We start from the raw sequence: 18549 nt of genomic DNA on the forward strand, positions 1-18549 counted from the left end.
ACACCAGGTTAGAAACTGGAGCACGAGAGAACAGTGCAAAAGCGATAAAACTCAGGATTCTGGGGCTGCCCACTGTGGTGAATCCTGAAGGCTTTGAAATGGAGGTGCAACAAGTTTTCAAATGGGTCTTGAAGATAGGTACTGTAAGGCAGTACTGGTGATCGGTGCGAGGTATCTCCCAACCAGGGGTCCTCCATAAGCTGCAACTAGTTCGAGCATGGTTCTGGTCAATCTTGGCGCCACAATACAAAGAGAACTGATCAGAAAAGGAGCCGCAATAAGAAGGGACTTGATGATCGGTGCGACCACGAAGTAATAGGGGGAACCCTAAAAGAATGGAGGTAGAGCAATAGGGGAAAATCAAAGTATCAAGAAACAGTCTGCTCTACCTATCTATTTCAGAGAACGCAAATAAGTTGTTAAATAAATATACCACTCCTGCTATACCATGTGCTCAAACACGAAAATATGAGTCAATTATTTAAGCAACATTTTATTTTTGTTTTGCTTTTATTCAAAGATAACAGAGAAGTGCAATTGGGTTGCTCTGAAATAGGTAGAGCAGACTGTTTCTTGATACTTTGATGATCGGTGCAAACAAAAGATACATCTTTCTGTATACGAGCTATACCACCTTAACCTGTATAGAGAATTTGTGATCTGTTAATAGAGAGCATTAAATGTGGAGGCTTAACTTAGGCTTCCTGCACAATTGATGATGGTTATCCTCTCTTTTCTCTCTACCCCTAAACAGTATTGTTTCGAAATGAAGGGTTTTGTATTTGAAGTCTGAGTGGTTTCATTGTGCTCTTTTTGAGATTCTAAACACGTCTCATACCTTTATGAGCCTATTTTGTATCGAGGTGACTGTACTGAATTCAATGTGTGCATTGTGTACGCGAGTTTCTTCCACTGATTCCAATAAAAAAATATTTCGTTCTTAATTCATAAATTCATGCCTTTAATACGTTAAAAAAGGATACCAACCCAGTGTGTAAGCAGTTGACACTCTCAGGGTCTGAAATAACTCCCAGTCATATGTTTAGAAATTGGTGTAAGGGTAAGACCATGGCTGGATCTGAGCAAAACACTAGGATCGGTTGACACCATGCAATATTGGCTTCGCCTTACCTACAATTTTTCGGTATATGAAATAGCTCCTTTTAGATTCCGATTTAAAAAGCTTCTGTGCATCATAAGAACCAGCACTGGGTGGGCAATGTCAGTGAAGTAATCCTCACACCTCCTACTCAATATGTTGAGTACATTTTTTTGAGGTCACTCAGAAATGGTATTTTGGATTTAACAGCGATTTAAACCCTGGCCTTTTTGCAGAGCATGCTAAAATGTTTCACCAGTTTGTATCAATTGATATGATATGACACGTGTAAAGTGTTTCTGGGTAGGAATACATTGGAAAATAAGCATTAAAGGACATTTGTGAAATAAGTCACATGCCCTAAAAGTGTCTAAGAGTCAGCCTTTATGCCACAGGAGGGCTGCACTTAGCAGATTGTAGCCAGGTAACACCTGTTGGTCATAAATGTTAAAACAGAAAGGCTAAACACTCACGAGTTAATGACAGGTTTGCAATGAACTTTCTAAAGAAGTGTTCCTTCACCCAATGTGACTGAAGTAAAGCTCAATGTGTAGGCGCTTAAGAATATTTGACTTATCCTACAATTGATGCTGTTTTTCTACATCATTTCTATCCAGAAATACTGCATCTGTACAAGTGAACAGCACAGGTCCTCACAGGTCCCAGGGTTGCCTATACCTGTAGATGTTGGTAAAAGCAAGGGCATTCCAGTAAGCCCTCCACATAGCACCAGGATCCCTATTGGGTAGCAGTTTAATTTTCTAAATTTCCTCCTATCAGATTCTATACTACCCTATTGACGTATTACAGTAAATCTGAATGAGGGGTGATACAGTGAATTCCATTGTCGTCTTCGGATAAGAAAGAGCATATATGTGTTCTTATTTGTCACTGGCTGATCCTGCCAAAGTGATGATTGTCGTTTGAAAATACTTTTTCTAATCTTGACCACAACTTCACCCTAATGATCACAATTGGTGATTAAGAATACTGATTCCTTCTTGTTGCTCGCTCGAGGAGACACGTGGCCCAGCGAAGCCTTTGATGTGGTTAATACTTTTCTGAACAATAGTTACAAAATTTCTAAAAAAAGTTAGCTTGTTTGCTCACACCTTGGGGAAGCTGCATCAGATGATGATCTTATAGCCAACTATCATTTTTGGATAAAACCTTCCAGAAGTTTGTCTTTCCCTCATGAAAGCCGTCTGCACATAAAGATCCAAAGGGTTTTAGGACAGGGAGGTACTTTGATGAACAAACTCATGGGTTGACAGGTGCAACTGATATAACCTCAACGGTTAAACTCCCTTGAGCAATATTGACATTGGATGCCGCAAAGGCAATTGACCGGGTGAATTGGAACTACTTGAGCATGCTGCTGCATCATAATGACCTGGGTGGGGGGAAGGGGTTGTGTAGGATAATTAAGCAAATATACAAAGATTCAGCTGCCAAGATTCTTCTAAAGGGGTGTTTAACAGCAGAGTTCAGAAATATGAGAGGCATAAGATAAGGCTGTTGACTTTATCTGCTACTCTTTAACCTCTACAAAGAATCATTCACGCATACATTGAGAAAAGAGCCAGCCATTCAATTACAATGGATGAAAAAAGGTGGCCCATTATGCATACGATTCAATGATATATACAAATGATTTAGAACAGGCATTGTCGGCCATAAATAATCTGATGCAAGAGTTTGGGAATATATCAGGGTATTTGGTAAATCCAGCAAAAACGGAGATAAAGGCCTGGAACTGTCCAGTAAATATAAGCAAATTAGAAATGAGGTGAGATGCCTTGGCATCAGGCTCACACAAGATTTAGAAAACATAGCAGAAACAAATAGTTTAAAAAAGAGACATTGGAGGTGGGTAAACTGTTGAGGAGTTGGGCCCATTTACCAGTCCTGGGTAGAATAAATCTCATAGAAATGTCTATTCTGCCAAAATGTACATTTCTGTTGAGTGACAAACACCTGACCTGAAGAAATGATAGATAAGCTAAATGGGAAAATCTCTAGTTTGATCTGTGCTGCAAGAGGGGTGAGGACATCATGGAAGAAATTACGTAGAAAAAAGGCCTAGGGCGGTTTATGTCTACCCAACTTTCAATATAACGCATTGACCTTCCAACTAATGGTACTGCAGAATTTTATGCTGTGAGGTGAAGGGTTCCGAGGACTCTGCAATGTTATCAGCAAAGTTGAAAGATATGAGATGGGGCAACTCATATTTTCTCTATAAATATGGCAAATAAAGATGTTTTAAGAAGGTCAGGTTGAAAATGTTATGAGCGGCTACCTTATTATGGGCTCAGCTAAGGAAAGCAAGAAACTTACCTTATTGAAGCGAATATGCCACCATTTGGGATTTACCAGGCACTCCAGAGTGTTTGGAAGATAAATTGGCTGATCCAATGATAACTGGGGAACTATTCAGATGGAGACAGTTTGAACAAGAGAGGCAGCTGTTATCCTGGGGCAATCTGGTAAAGGTCACTGGAGAGGATATTATGTGGTACAAATTCCATCATCCAAGAAGCTGGTTCAAGCAACATGGACAGGGGACCTTCGACGAATGCCTAGCAAGAATAGCTATCCAACAAGGCCCCAAAGAAAAAGGAAATCACAACCTGATATTGGTTGATACTGAATATGATGGATGGAGACTATAAGCGCCCAGATGAACTATGGAGAGGAAACTTGTCACCATCAGAGATGCAGGATAAATGGCAAGAATCAATGTCTACACTTGATGGTACTGTCAGACCTGCCTTTTAAAAAGGAACCCTCTGTTCACTTTACATAGGGTACATTGGACGCCACACAGGTTAGTGAAGATGGGTAAGAAACATTCAGCAGGTTGTTTGAAGTGTGGTGCAGCACAGGCAGATGACGTCCATATGTTCCTGGAATGTCCCCCTATCAGGTCCTACTGGGAGAAAGTGGATAAGAGCATTGCAAGCCTCTTGCAAAGAAAGATTGAGGTAAGCCTTACACTGGTTGTTTTTTGTTTGAGTGGGCAACCCAGGCTGTTGAAAAGATACAATAAAAAGCTCTTATTTTACTTAGTGCTCTTAGCAAGGAGAGAAATGGGTAGAAAATGACTGTCTAAGCTGGGGCAGCAACCTTTAGAACGCGGACATTACACCGCGATACATTCACAATGCGGTCGTTACAACGGCTGCGCTGTTACAACGTAGTGCCATTACAACGACTTGCTCTAGATGGTGCTCTAGACTAAAGAATAGTATGATTTAATTTTTCAAGACCTTCCCTACTGTTGCACACACTGGAGTTGGAATAGTAAATCATACTATTCCTAAGTCCAGCGCGCCATCTAGAGCAAGTCGTTGTAACGACTTGCATTGTAATGGTACTGCGTTGTAACGTTGTGAAAGGCACGCGATGTAATGACTTGCGTAGTAAAGAGTCATATTCTCTAAGCTGCCCCCAACCGGTGGAGAATGGATCGTCACTGTAAGATATGTTTTGGAAATTGATACTAAAGACAGAGCTAATAAGAGAATAAGATTTGACAACCCGTGATAAATTGGGCAAACCATGCCACATGCTTATGCTAGATAATAATCGAATTATCCCAAGAGACATCTGTAAAAAAAAAGTCTCTCTGAAGTAAATGAAAGACAAAATACTTGTCCAATGACTAAACCAACTCCTGTTTCGGTACTTGACTGTAGTTAAGTAAATTCTTATCACCACCGTCTGCCTTTGAGGACATTCGGAACAACAATTTCCCTGAGCTGTATAAATAAGGGACCGGTTCCCCAGGGAGTCTGGTGTCATGGCACGAGGTGAATGAGGACCAAGAAAAAGTACGCTACCTGCAGTAGACTGGTCCTCGTGGTACCACAGATTCCTTCCTGATCAGTGTCCTCTGTGACCGTCTGTGCGTTGGATAATTCACTCATGATTATGACACACTTGTGTCTTTTAACTGCTATGATAAGAGACTTTCTAAAGACCTTCAGTCCAAATTACCATTGGTTGATGTCACAGGCGTTAGTGCGACCACCTTGCAATTGGTCATCTCATTCAAATAGCTTGAAACCTATCCGGGATATGGAATGTCATGAGTCACCTGTCGGCATAGACTTGTTAGTTGGCACCTGATTGTCCACCTGTGCAGTGTTTGAAATAGAGACAACCTCTGTTCTTGGAAATACTTAGCTCAACATTTCTTAGAAAGTTATGCAGAATTCTGCTGGAAAGCACTAGCCAAACTGTGGCTCCAATCTGTGTCCACATATTGATTGTAATGAAGTATTTTTGAAAAATGGTTCAAAGCATAGCATTTCAAAAGGAGCTGTCTTTCCAGCTGATTAAACCAAAGTGTAATGTCTTTATTCCCATACATTGAAATTTGGTGGACACATCCCTACCTTCTAAACTTAACATTAAGGCAAATGCTAAATAGAATGTTTTTCAATCCTGTGCTGAGCCCAGCACTTTGTTTTACCTATCTATCTGCATCCAAGACTGTATCGACAATCCAATATGTTTTAGGTTGGGACCACTTTCGGTTTCCGACGTTCTTCTAGGAATCCAAAATAGTACCAAAGTATTTCAGTGATTTCATTTCACAGATGTTTCAATGTATTTTGTTCCTTGTTCCTAGGTGGGCCTTTGGTGAAGAGGTAAGCACATGTGGCATTCCTGCCTGTTAGGTACAGAAGGTCTGGACACAGACCAATACACAATTTGACTCTTCCTCATGCTGGTTTGTTTCAACGTGATTTCGATAACCTTGAGGTGCATTTCTTTGAACAATTATTTGTGAGTTCTACACCAAATTAAGATATTTGCTTTCAATGCATCAATAGAGAAACCAATAAATTAACAAATTGGGAAGAACGTAACTGTTTTTTTCTTTAGTCTTATGAGCAGTCAGGCCATACATAACTGTCTTTGCTCCACGTATGATACATATAAACATTTTGAATGATTTTAAAATAGAAGCTATAAACGACTTTGACAATAAGTGTCCAGCCACAGAGGCACAAAGAGAAGAAGGATTGTGAAGGTGGAATTCTTAATTTCTTCAAAATGTATTCAGATAAAACACAAAGCAGGACCTCACAATCCATAAACAAATAGAACTTTACAACTCTAGTTCTGAGATATGGGACCATTGGGACAGCACAGCTTTCACTCACTTGCTGGTGAGATGGATCTTCGGCGTAATTCCATAATCTCCAAAGAGTGTGACAAAAACATTGGCATCCGTTCCAGCTCCGCGGACATCCCCCGTCACCGTGACGACCTCATATACTGTGGGCAGAAAAAGGTAGGATATGGGAAAGCAATACACACAGGAGAACCCTACGTAACGCAAAGTTACCCACAGTGGGATCATTAACTGCACATTCTTTCTCATAGTTACTTAATGACTGACATCTTTATCAAGTGCAAATGTGAAAATGTTGCAGAATTATCACCTTCAGTAACAAAGATGAAACAAGTTCAAATTGTGGAAAGACCTCATGTGTCAAAGACCAAAAGGATATAAGGACATTTGTAGTATTTTCAATTAGTGCTGTTCTGCAAAGCTACTACAACAAGCACACACACAAGTTGCAAAATTGAAAATACATAAATATATACATAAATATATAGAAAAAATAAAACGATCTGTCCAGAACGACCATATAACAAAAAGACTCCACACCTATGTGACCCAATTAACACTACGTAAGAATTGGCGAATACAGGATGAATCGAGTTTCTGAAAAATGTATGAAAAATAATTCACCATTTAGGGGTATATTTACAAGCCGCTTGCGCCGCCGCTGAGTCACTTTTTCCCATTTTAAAAGTGATGCACCATCGGCGCAAAGGGCTTGTAAATAGGCCCCTTAGTTCCTATCTCATGCATTGCACATGTGCTGCCAGGTGCTAGCATTGGAAACTGATATCCACTTACATCATGTGCCCATTTCTAACAGAGGCCACCAGAAGGTTTATTTACAGATAGGATCCAATAGGTAATTAAATAAATAGAATGTTATTATTTTGGGTAACTGGTGAAAACACAGAGTGCCAACACAATTGAACACAGAAATCAAGAATCTAAATGTAGTATGTAAAACTAAAGACTACAAGTAATTCCAGCAAAAAATACTCGTCCCAAATATGCAAAGAATAGAGTTCAAATTTAAAGCGGCCTAACATCAGGTGGGAAGTGATTCTGGGTGGATTTCATATACTGGTTTGGATTATTCCACCCCTTCCCTCTATAGCCTTCTTCTAAATGTAAGGACGTCAGCAATGGGAGCACTGAAGAATGGGTCCCTTCCATGAATACTTTCTATAAATGTTGTTAAAGTTAGAACATACTAATTTATTTGCTGAATAAACGGCCTGATGAAAAGCTATTTGGCGTTCATATCATGACTTTATTTGTGCACGCTATGGTTTAACCCAAATTTAATACTAATAGGTATGTCCTTTTATTAAAGCAATAGTTCTAACATTAAAAAAGAAGTATACTTAATTACAAAGTTCAGTAGTGGGACAGATTCAGTTATTATCCCTTCATACTCCCCAGCACACTTCCTCAGGCGGTGGGGCTATTTTTGTAGTAAAGTTCTTGAGCGTAAAACACCTTTTGGTGCATTTTGGTGACACTGCTGGGATATCAGGGGCCAAACTGCAGAAATAGGATAAATGAAGAGGGGGCTAACAATTGTGCAATAATTGGGTACTCAGTAGAGTACTTCAAGTTTGTGAATTACTCCAAGGCTTGGCTGGAGAAGATTGTAGACTATTTGGGTGATTGTAGTATTTTAGTAGATCTGTAGTGTTGGAGTAGATGTGGGTGTAACTTTTGTGCATTGCAAATGACTTCCGCTTTGTAGGCATTATTTTGTATTTGTATACCCATCCTGGTGCTCTTTCTTCATTTTCCATTCCCTTCTTCCACTTTGCAGTAAATATTACCAATTGTCCAGCCACTCTCCCATGCCACATTTACACCAAGATGTAGGACTACGCATGCAGGGATCAGCCAGCTGACCGTGTCCTTTGTCCCTGGCCATCATTGCCAAGGGTGGGGGTTCTGGAAGCTTTGGTCTAAGGGTAACCTATTTCAGGGAGTAAATGTTGTCAGGGAGTCAGTGACACTAGCCCTTTCCTGGGGATGAATTGCCTCCAGTCCCCCTTACCCTCACTGCTACCCTTGGAATACAGTGGTATCGCCCCGGCCTCATCACAGACCATAACAGACTTCCAAGTGACAGCAGGTCACAATACAATGTCAGAAGTGGTGACTGCTGAACTCTGAAAAAAGTGGGATGAAACTACCTGACTCAATGTAGATTATCATGCAGTGAGGATTCAGGGAAGACGCTCTTAACAGTGCATTTTACAGCACAATGTTCACATACATTGGCTATAAACCTAGACATTGAGAAGAGTGCATAATTAAAACTTCAGGAATTTTGTGGTGTGCCAGGCAAGCCGTCACTCCCTTTGATGTGTCCAATCTTTGAGAAAATAGTGGAACGACAGTGGAGTTTTCAGCACAGTTTATTTAAATATTAACTAAAGAGCTACATGTATTACAGGCAGTTAAAAACATATTAAGCAATTTCATGCGGCTTACCCTTTTTGAAAAGCACATAACCTGTATTTTCACCCTCCTTTTTCATTCCTTTCCCCTTCAATCTCGATTCTCAGTCACAGACCATGAGTGAGAAACTAATTTAGCAGGGTAGAAAAATCTAAATTGTTCAAATCTTGCAATAACAAGCCACAGATAGCAGAACTGCTTGTCAGTCCCACACGCCCAAAATGCAGTAAGCATAACACAGTAAGCATTATCAAATAGACGGTGAAATGCCTCCACATAATTAATGAAATACCAGCGTAATACGAGATTTACAATACAATTCTGAAATACAATTGTTTCACTATGAAATTCACCTTCACCATAAAATGAAGATGTTTTATCTTAGATTGATTAACTTACTTTCCTTAACAAGAAGTTTGTGAGTTTCATAAAAATTGTTTTTACATCAAAAAAAAGCACAGATTTTCATTTTAATAAGTACACATTATTGCCCCCAAGCATCAATTTTCCACTTTCGGTAAACACTACCCTATACTACTGCCACACGCTAACTTTACAGTCAATTTATTGTTGTCAACAAATATCAGGTATGACTATAACATGTCAGGTATTCTTACCACCATTATGCCATGGCAATGAGAATGATGTCAAACACACAAACAATATGTCATGTATGGACACCATTGTGTCAAGAGGTGTCTAGAATGCCTACAAAATGCCAAGGGTGGGCCACTAGTATGTTAGGCAGAGCCAGAACTGTACTACTATGTCCAGTATAGGCAGTAGGGTATCAAGAATTCTGGGAGGATGTGTTACTATATTGTAGAAATTCTTTAATGCTGCATAAACTGCTCACATTATGTCCAGCTGGTCTACTATTATACCAGATCTAGCCAGAACAGAATTACTGTACAAGAGATAGGTAGCATGTCATCAGCAATGGACTCAATATGTCAAGGATGAGTTGCCTTTATGTCAGAAATAGCCTGAATTGTGCCAAAAGGGCCCACAAAATGTCAAGGATGGGTCATGACTAAGCCAGGATTAGCCTAAATGTTATCAGAGATGCAAACAATGTGTCAAGGAAGTGCCATTACTATGACAGGGATACCCAGAATGTTACTGTTATGCTTTGGATAGTCAGAATGTCATCAGGAATGCCCACAATATCTTACAGAGGGTCAGATTTATGTCAGTTATAGCCAGAATGGAATCAAAAGTGCCCAAAAAGTCAAGTCAAGAAACTTTATTCGGTTGTTCTTATTGACAACCATAAAAGCATTTACATTACAATTATTAACACAATTTATCATTAAAAGAAGAAATCAAATAAAAATAGAGTCATAAACAAGACAGATCTACATTAAGCATTCAGAATATTTAAAAAAGTCCTTAAAAGAAACAGGGAATAACATTTCATGTATCAATACTTTTAACCTTCCATACTGTTTCTAAATTTCAGTGCCAATTTTAAAAAACTACATATATACAGGGTGTATTCACTTTTTAGCAGCTGAAGGAAGTGTAGAGCAGGGCGAAATTGTAGAAAATTCAGCTTTTTCAAGCAGGGTTTTAAATATAACTTCCTCGGTATAACATAATAGGGACAAAAAAACAAAAAGTGTGCCAGGTCTTGCGGAGACTTATCGTCGCAGCCGCAAGCCGGTAACACTTGCCCACGATGAGATCCCCTAGGAACAGCCAACAGTAAATGAAACAGGTTAAACCTGAACCTTGTCAATAGAAAACGGTCATAACTAGATATTTGCCATGTTAGGTACTTCTCCAAAAGCAATGTACTTTTTATTAGTACGTGATTTCGTACACTATCTTTTTTTAATTCACATGACTCCCTATCCTGGTATCTAGAATCAATAAAAGCCTTCTTGACCGCAATAACATCCGATTTAATAATGGATTCAGGAAGTAAGAAAAGTTCAGGACGACCTAAATCAGTAAAGCACTTATACAAGTACTTTAACCAGGGAACCTTCATCCTGTTATCCCATGTAAGTGCTTCTCTTAATATAAGCTGGGTGAGTGGTATGTTGTCATTTAGCCAACAGTTCATCCAGCATAATAGGGGATTTACTGCAATTTTGTCACATATGAAGGGGACCCCCAATTCCTCATGCACAGAGAAATTTGCCGTACCCCTGGGAACCCTTAATAATTGTTTTAGAAAGTTATTTTCAACTATCTCTAGGGCTTCCAGAGGAGCATATCCCCATATTTCACTACCGTAGCATGCTATAGTAACACTTTTGGCCTGGTAAAGTTGGAGTAATGCAGCAACTGGGCTGTTTCCCATTTTCCTGGAAAAGTCCATTATAGCCGCATTTGCCCTGATAACCTCTCCCTTCTTTTTTTGAATCACGGGTCCCCAATTTAATTGAGTGTCAAAAAGGACCCCAAGGTAAGAGAATGTGTTTGTTACAGGGATTTGTACTCCATTTACATTTAAGCGATTTGGTTTTTTGCTTCCTTGGCCAACTTTCATTATATAGGATTTAGAATTGTTAATACTTAAATCTCTATTTTTCATAAAAGAAAAAAAAGAGTCTAATAAAATTTGGAGTCCATTGGCGGTCCTAGATAAAAGGACTGCGTCATCCGCATATAGCAGAACCGGCAGTCCCTTTCGGCCAATGTACGGGTAGTCTGTCTTAGTGCTTAAAAGGTGCTCTTCCAAATCATTTATGTAGAGGTTAAAAAGGAACGGGGCCAAAATGCATCCTTGTCGAACACCCCGATACACTCCAAAGTCTTTTGTCACATTTAGATCTTGTGTGTATCTGACATTCGCTTTAGTGTCAGAATGCATATCTTCTAGCAAATTAACTAAGTTCTGGTCCACACCCATTTTTGCCATGGCGCCCCAGAGCTTCCCGCGACTCACACAATCGAAAGCCGAGGAAAGATCCATGAACGCCATGTGGATCGTTCCTTGCCGGGCCTTAGTATACTTCCCAATGATAAGGTATAAATTTAAACATTGAGAGATCGTAGAATGCCCAGGCCTAAATCCGTATTGGATTGAGGATATTATTTTGTTTTCCTCCGACCACCTGACCAATCTATTCAAAATTACTCCTCCCACAACTTTAACCACGGAGTTAATTAGTGATATTGGTCTATAGCAAAGAGGACTATTACGGTCTCCTTTCTTGAATACGGGCACGATAGTAGATACCCCCCATGATTTTGGGCATCCACATGACACAGCCGCATTAAGTACTGCTGTAAGGACCGGTGCCCAAAGTACTATACGAGATTTAAAAAGGTCGGGAGGAAGGCCATCAGGTCCTGGGGCCTTGTTGTTTGCTAGCCCTTCAATTCCCTTTATTACCTCATCAATTGAGAAGAGCAATACATTTTCACTACTTTCATTTAATCTGTATTCTGCTTGCGACTCATTATTTTTAAAAATAGAGCTGAAGTGGTTAATCCAATCTTCCTCTGGGATGTTAGTGCCCACATTGGAAATGCTAGTGTGGTCAAATATAGGCTTATTAATAATCTCCCAGAACTTCGAGCTGTTTTTCAAGGTCTCGGGGTCCCATAGACTTTTTTTTACCGCTCGCTTGCGATTGGCACATGATTTCTTATACCTAACCCGCAAGTCCCTGACAAGCATTAGGTCTCTAGGTTTTATTTTTAGGGCTTTTTTAAGTTCACGACTGGCCTTCGAACAATCACTGTCAAACCATTTTGGATTACTGTTTGGGTTGACTTTCCCTTTGGTAGGTACCGTTAAAATTGACTCCACCTTTTTGGCAATCTCCTTGAAAGATGCTAAGATTTGTAATGGCGCTGATACAGGAGATGTACATACTGACAGTTCATAGTTACACACATTATTAATAGAGGAGTAAAACTGTTCACAATCCACCATTGACCATTTTAAGCGTCGTTTACCGTTAATACATTTTATAAGACCTCGATCCTCACGGGGATTGCATTTTTCAAATGTATTCTCACCCATTTTAATGCATATAGGGTTATGGTCGCTATAAATGCTCAATTGAATCGAGAAATCCTCAACAATATTAACAAGGTCTGCCGATAATAAAATGTGGTCTATGTATGTCCCTGTCGCATGACCTTTAAATGTGGGGGTTGGGAAAACAGTTAGCTCCGATACTATTGACATTGCTATAAAGAAATTATTTTCATTCAACAGATCATTTAGTTCTGTTCCCCTCCGTGAGTGATCAAAATGAATTCCTTCCGTACTATTACAACCCATTTGACCAACAATTATCATACTAGGGTTCCCACATAAATGTGTGTTAAAATCACCTACTATTATCTTTTGGCGAGGCAAAGAACCGACATTTGCCCTTAGGAATTCACGCAAAGACTCAATATTACAATCTCCGGGCTGATTCACTGCGTTGTAAAAGTTGATCAGTACAAGTTTTGTTTTACCCCTCCTGAACTCTAAAACCTGGATATTACTGTTACCAGAATGGTGTTCAACTTTATGGCATACAAGTGTCAAGCTAACAAAAATTGCCAAACCCCCTTTTGCTCTTCCACTAGCTGATGGAACTGCAGGAATAATAAAACTCTGGTAGCCTTCAATATGTACATTTTTTCCTGCTACCCAAGTTTCTTGGAGACATATTATCGGATATTCTTTGACAAAAGACAACCATCCTTTATCACTCAGTTTATCATGGAGTCCTGCTATGTTCCACGATAATACCCTCTCCTTGCATTTTTACAGTTCACATTGTGTTGTGTCAGCTTTCTCGTATACATCTAAACTAGTGGATATTGGACCTGTACTGCAACATACCCGTTCTAACGCAGAATTGGCCATAGTATGTACTAAGAAGGGGACTGGATTTATATCATTATGTGGTCTAGTTATATCAGTTAACTGATTCACAACTCCCAACATCGCAACATTACTACCTTGCAATTCTAGGATTTGATTGTCATTTCCTAAACCTACATCGTCTGACAGGCAAACATTGTGGTCAGGATTAAGAGGTGTATCAGGTAGTCATTCCACCCCTTCCAGCCCACCCTCATCAAGAAAGACATCATACCTGTTGAAAATAGGGAAGTTAAATCGGTTATTGAAGTGGCTAGGATGTTGATGATCTTGTTGATATGTCCGTATTGGACGTTCCCTTCTGTCCAAACTGTAACCCCAGTTGTTAGTTGGTACATCAAAACCCCAGCCATTAATTGTTTCTGGCCAAATTGGCCTGATATGGGTATGACTTGGCTTAGAGTATGTCATACTCCGCTGTTTTTTGCCAGAAAATTCTAGGGTGAGAGGAATGATGGTACCTCTCCTGCGCTGTGGCGGCAGGATGTTTGGTAGAATGTTTGGTAAAACAGCAGAGTTTACAAAATTTATAATTATACAGTCCCCTTTAAATTTTTTGGGGTTTTGCCCTATCCACGGAACCCGTCTGGCTGACTTAATGTCTCCAGGTAGCTGTTGTTTCCCCCATGGGGCCAACTGCATGTTTCCAGATAACCAATGCAGGGCCTTACTTGTTAACGCCGTGGGGGATTCTGATTGATCTGTTGCTAGTGGGGGGGCATTTGCCAGTACCAGCACTAATGGTGCCGCATCTTCTATAAAGTGTAGTGTATCTTCTTCTACTCCTGGTGCGGACAGTACAGGGGGGTTTAGGGGCTGAACCTCTATTGACAATGAATGATTAGACACGGTATTTGGGGTCTGTTCCAATAGAATTGCTTGTGTAGTATTGGAATTTATGCCTCCCTCTATTCCAAGTCCAAGAGCCGCTTTTACGGGTGAAGCCAAATTTGTGACTGTTACAGATATGTTTAACACCTCTTCTACTATCTTTTTCTGATCTGCGCCTAATTTCTTTACATCCGCAGATAGCTTATCCAGTTTAGCCACTACTGGTTTAATTAAAGCTTTAAATTTAATATCAATTAATTCTGCTATCCTGGATAATAACTCTTCATCCATGTTTAACTTCTCAGCATCTTCTCCTTTCCCCCTACTTTTTTCCTTGCTTCTCACAGGTGACACAGCCCTCTTCCTCCCAGAGTGAGCTCCACCACGATGTATTTGTGGTTTTCTACACTTTCTGATAGCACGAGTAGCAGGGACTTGAGCTGGGGGATCAGCGTCGTTATTTATCTATTCACTCTCCAGCACATTTGAATCTTGTTCAGTATCAACTAACTGGGAATCAGAGTCATTTTCCAGAGCTGAGTCTTGTCCTTGTGTTATATGAACACTCTGGTTTAAGGTACCATTATCGTGTGTATCAGTATCTAGGATTACACTTCCCTCAACCTGAGAAGGTATATCAATCCACGGTGAGTCTGAAGATGGGCTTAGGGGGGATAGAATAGGGGATTGACTAAGGCCTAAGGATTGTCTCCTTTCATTATTAATCTTTGACACTACATGAACCATATAATTGTCCATGGTATTACCCCCCGCCACAGGAATCTTTTTTGGCATTCTTTTTTATACTAATTATTGATACCCACTCTATAGCAATCGGAAAATAAGAGAGGGCATACGTAATACGATGCAAGTATATCCAGGGTTTAAATTATAAACAGGGGTACAAAGTCTTACTGCAACCAAACAAATCCGGGTCAGCAGGGGCAGAGTGGCGCGCCCAGTCCAGTCTCAGTCTGTCTCGGACTGTCTAAGACTGTCCGCCCTTAGTCCGGGCTTTGTCCCGGGATAGGTCCCGCACACGCGTCCCGCTAACGCGTGGTCTGCCCAAGTTAAATACGAATCCTGGTTTAGGGGGCGGAGACACGGGAAGAGGCAACAGGTGTGCTCGCTGGAACACGCACAGCCTGATGGGCCTCGCAGTCCCGTCCTCCAGCGCCTACACACTCCCACGCAGCTTCAATGCCCTACGGGGCTCCTGGCAGGCAAAAACGAGGCACAGAGTTCCCAGGCGTCAAACTTCTTTACAAACTCCTCGACGAGCGGCATCCGCGGAGCGGGGGCCGCGAGGAGTATAAGGGCACAGGCAGGGGGGCGGAGACACGGGAAGAGGCAACAGGTGTGCTCGCTGGAACACGCACAGCCTGATGGGCCTCGCAGTCCCGTCCTCCAGCGCCTACACACTCCCACGCAGCTTCAATGCCCTACGGGGCTCCTGGCAGGCAAAAACGAGGCACAGAGTTCCCAGGCGTCAAACTTCTTCACAAACTCCTCGACGAGCGGCACCCGCGGAGCGGGGGCCGCGAGGAGTATAAGGGCACAGGCAGGGGGGCGGAGACGCGGGAAGAGGCAACAGGTGTGCTCGCTGGAACACGCACAGCCTGATGGGCCTCGCAGTCCCGTCCTCCAGCGCCTACACACTCCCACGCAGCTTCAATGCCCTACGGGGCTCCTGGCAGGCAAAAACGAGGCACAGAGTTCCCAGGCGTCAAACTTCTTCACAAACTCCTCGACGAGCGGCACCCCAAAAAGTCAGATAAGGGCCAGAATTGTTATGTGTTCCTAAGAATGCCAACTACACTTCAAGGGTGGTCCATCTTTACACTGGGGATATTTAAGTGGCTCAAAGAACACGTCACTTTAGGACAGATAAGGCTACTAATATTCTCTGAATAGCACAAAAACCACCACAAATTCATGCAGTATGACAAGAGTAGGCCAGCCACTGTTATATCAGGATTGCGCAAATGATACTATCATGACACAGATAGTGAGAGCGCCATCAGATCAGGAACGTCTCCTTTATGCCAAGGATGTGCCACTGGTACATCAGGGATAACCAGAATGTCGTTAGGCATGCCCACAATAAGTTATGGGTGGCTGTTGAAGGAAACACTATAAAACATGTAGATGTGATCTTGGTGTGTAGTTTATTTACACAAAAGTATAGGAACAGAGCAGTGCCAACCTCCAGCCACATCTACCAGCTCCTCACCCGATCAACTGCCAAGCAACTCAAATCCCATGAACATTTGACCTACACATTCTATTGCCCTTTAACACCATACACCTCCCTTTTTTATATGTTGATAAAACATTTATAATTAATTTACTTTATGACAACAATATTCACAATATAACTCTAAACCAAGTTTTAACCTTAAATGTAGCACGTTAAAATTCCACAATATTCACAATGCAACCTCACAAACCACACTTGTCACATTACACATTTTATCATATTATGCTTCCATAACCTAAAGTATTATAATCAGCATGAATTACACACGTTTATTATCCATGTTGATCAGATCATCTGGTAACTTCCTTCTATGTTTACTATGTCGCAATAGTTTCCCTTCTGCAAGAATCCAATCATTAATATTCATACTTCTCACATTCAAACCAGTAGAATCCATATTTGATTCACCAACCATACCAGTCCTTCCTTTGCTTGTATTCTCCCAGTTCGACTCACTCATTAAACATTCCATACCTTCACTCAACATTTCTCTTCCATCCATCATATAACCCCCTCAAGAGTGTTTTCCGACCGCAATTACGGTTGCAAAACATTGGTACAAAGCTTTGCGGTCGCTATTAGGAAGGGAATGCCCCTTCCTGATAGCGTGTCGCAAAACAGTATTTTGTGAGTCGCAATTTATTTACAATTCATGAAATACTGTTTGTACATGGGCCCATGCTTTTTAGAGAGCGCAAATGGATATAAGAGCCGTTTGCACTTGCTATAAAACGTTGTACATCTGGCACAAAATCTTTAACCTGGTATATACAAACTGTCTATACGACATAGACGGCACCTTAAAAAGAAACAGCAGGTTTATTATTTCTTTTCCTAGCAGGTATGGAGATAATGATACTTTCAAATGACAGTCAAAGGTATTTCATGTGTATTACATTTGTTCTATGTCTAGCAGAGAAATAAATAGTTTGCAATAATTTACTACCTGCAAAGCAAAAGCTAAGATGGAGATTTCTGAAATTCCACACTGCATTTCTGCACCTGGCTGTGGTGGTAAATGCATCTGGAAGCTCCTATGAAAGCATAAAGCGAAGAAGCTTGCCTTAAATACACAAATGTCACATGGATAATGACACCTAAGATGCAAATTCAATGTAGAAATGTAGAAGACGGGTTCTAATTATTGTGGCTATTGTAATTCCTGCCATTTTAAAACTAAGAGCATTATTTCAAAGTGAGCTATAAAAATGACAAATGAGCAATGTATCTAATGGACCTGTAATGAACCAAATGTAAACATTTACTAGCCATTTTATTGTAAAACATCACAAGTGTGTTGTGATGATAGAAAAATGTGCCAACAGTTAAGAACTTCGATGATAAATAAACTATTCTTCTTAAATTATTTGCATCAAAAAGATCGAACAAACACAGAAAGCAATTAAATGCATTAGTTTGCAAAACAGTTCGTATTAGTTGACATTTTAAAATATGGACAGTAATTATTTTGAGGTTTAAATAAATCTCTTCAGTAGGGCCATTGGGCTGAAGAATTAGTCCAGGAAAACAGTGCTTAATTTGCAAAAGGAGTTTTGCTTAGGGGCCCAAAGTTTTGCTCAGGAGCTTGCAGTCGGTGTTATTTATTTATAAAGTTTTATATAGCATGCACAAGATCCCGAAGGATATCAGAGCGCTTTACAATAAGCAAAGGTCAGTGCCGAGTACCAATGTTGTATAGTCTTGATTCCACGTAATGTCATTCACCACCAGACACTCCCTGCCGCTTTATCTGACTCTTGCAGGTTCTTTTGAATTCCTCCTTTATCTCTTTGTCTATCTCTTCCTCCTTCGTTCCCACTTTTGTGTTTTTCTCTTTCTTGCTTTCGGTGAAAGTCTGATGAGGAAAAAGCTAGGGCTCGCCCTCAAAAATGAGTGCAGTTGGGCCCAACCTGAAACCAATG

General features: G+C 40.6%; 1 protein-coding gene across 2 annotated transcripts in view; it reads right to left on the minus strand.

Moving 5' to 3' along the window:
• LOXHD1 (lipoxygenase homology PLAT domains 1) overlaps positions 1-18549 on the minus strand; it is a 1099077-nt gene that overhangs the window by 674442 nt on the left and 406086 nt on the right. For both annotated transcript variants that reach the window (XM_078674764.1, XM_078674763.1), the window contains one exon: positions 6277-6391. In XM_078674764.1, coding sequence (XP_078530890.1) covers positions 6277-6391 — 115 coding nt within the window. The remainder of the gene's footprint in view (positions 1-6276; positions 6392-18549) is intronic.

Source organism: Lissotriton helveticus, chromosome 2_1, assembly GCF_964261635.1.
Source record: "Lissotriton helveticus chromosome 2_1, aLisHel1.1, whole genome shotgun sequence".
Classification (NCBI taxonomy): Eukaryota; Metazoa; Chordata; class Amphibia; order Caudata; family Salamandridae; genus Lissotriton; species Lissotriton helveticus.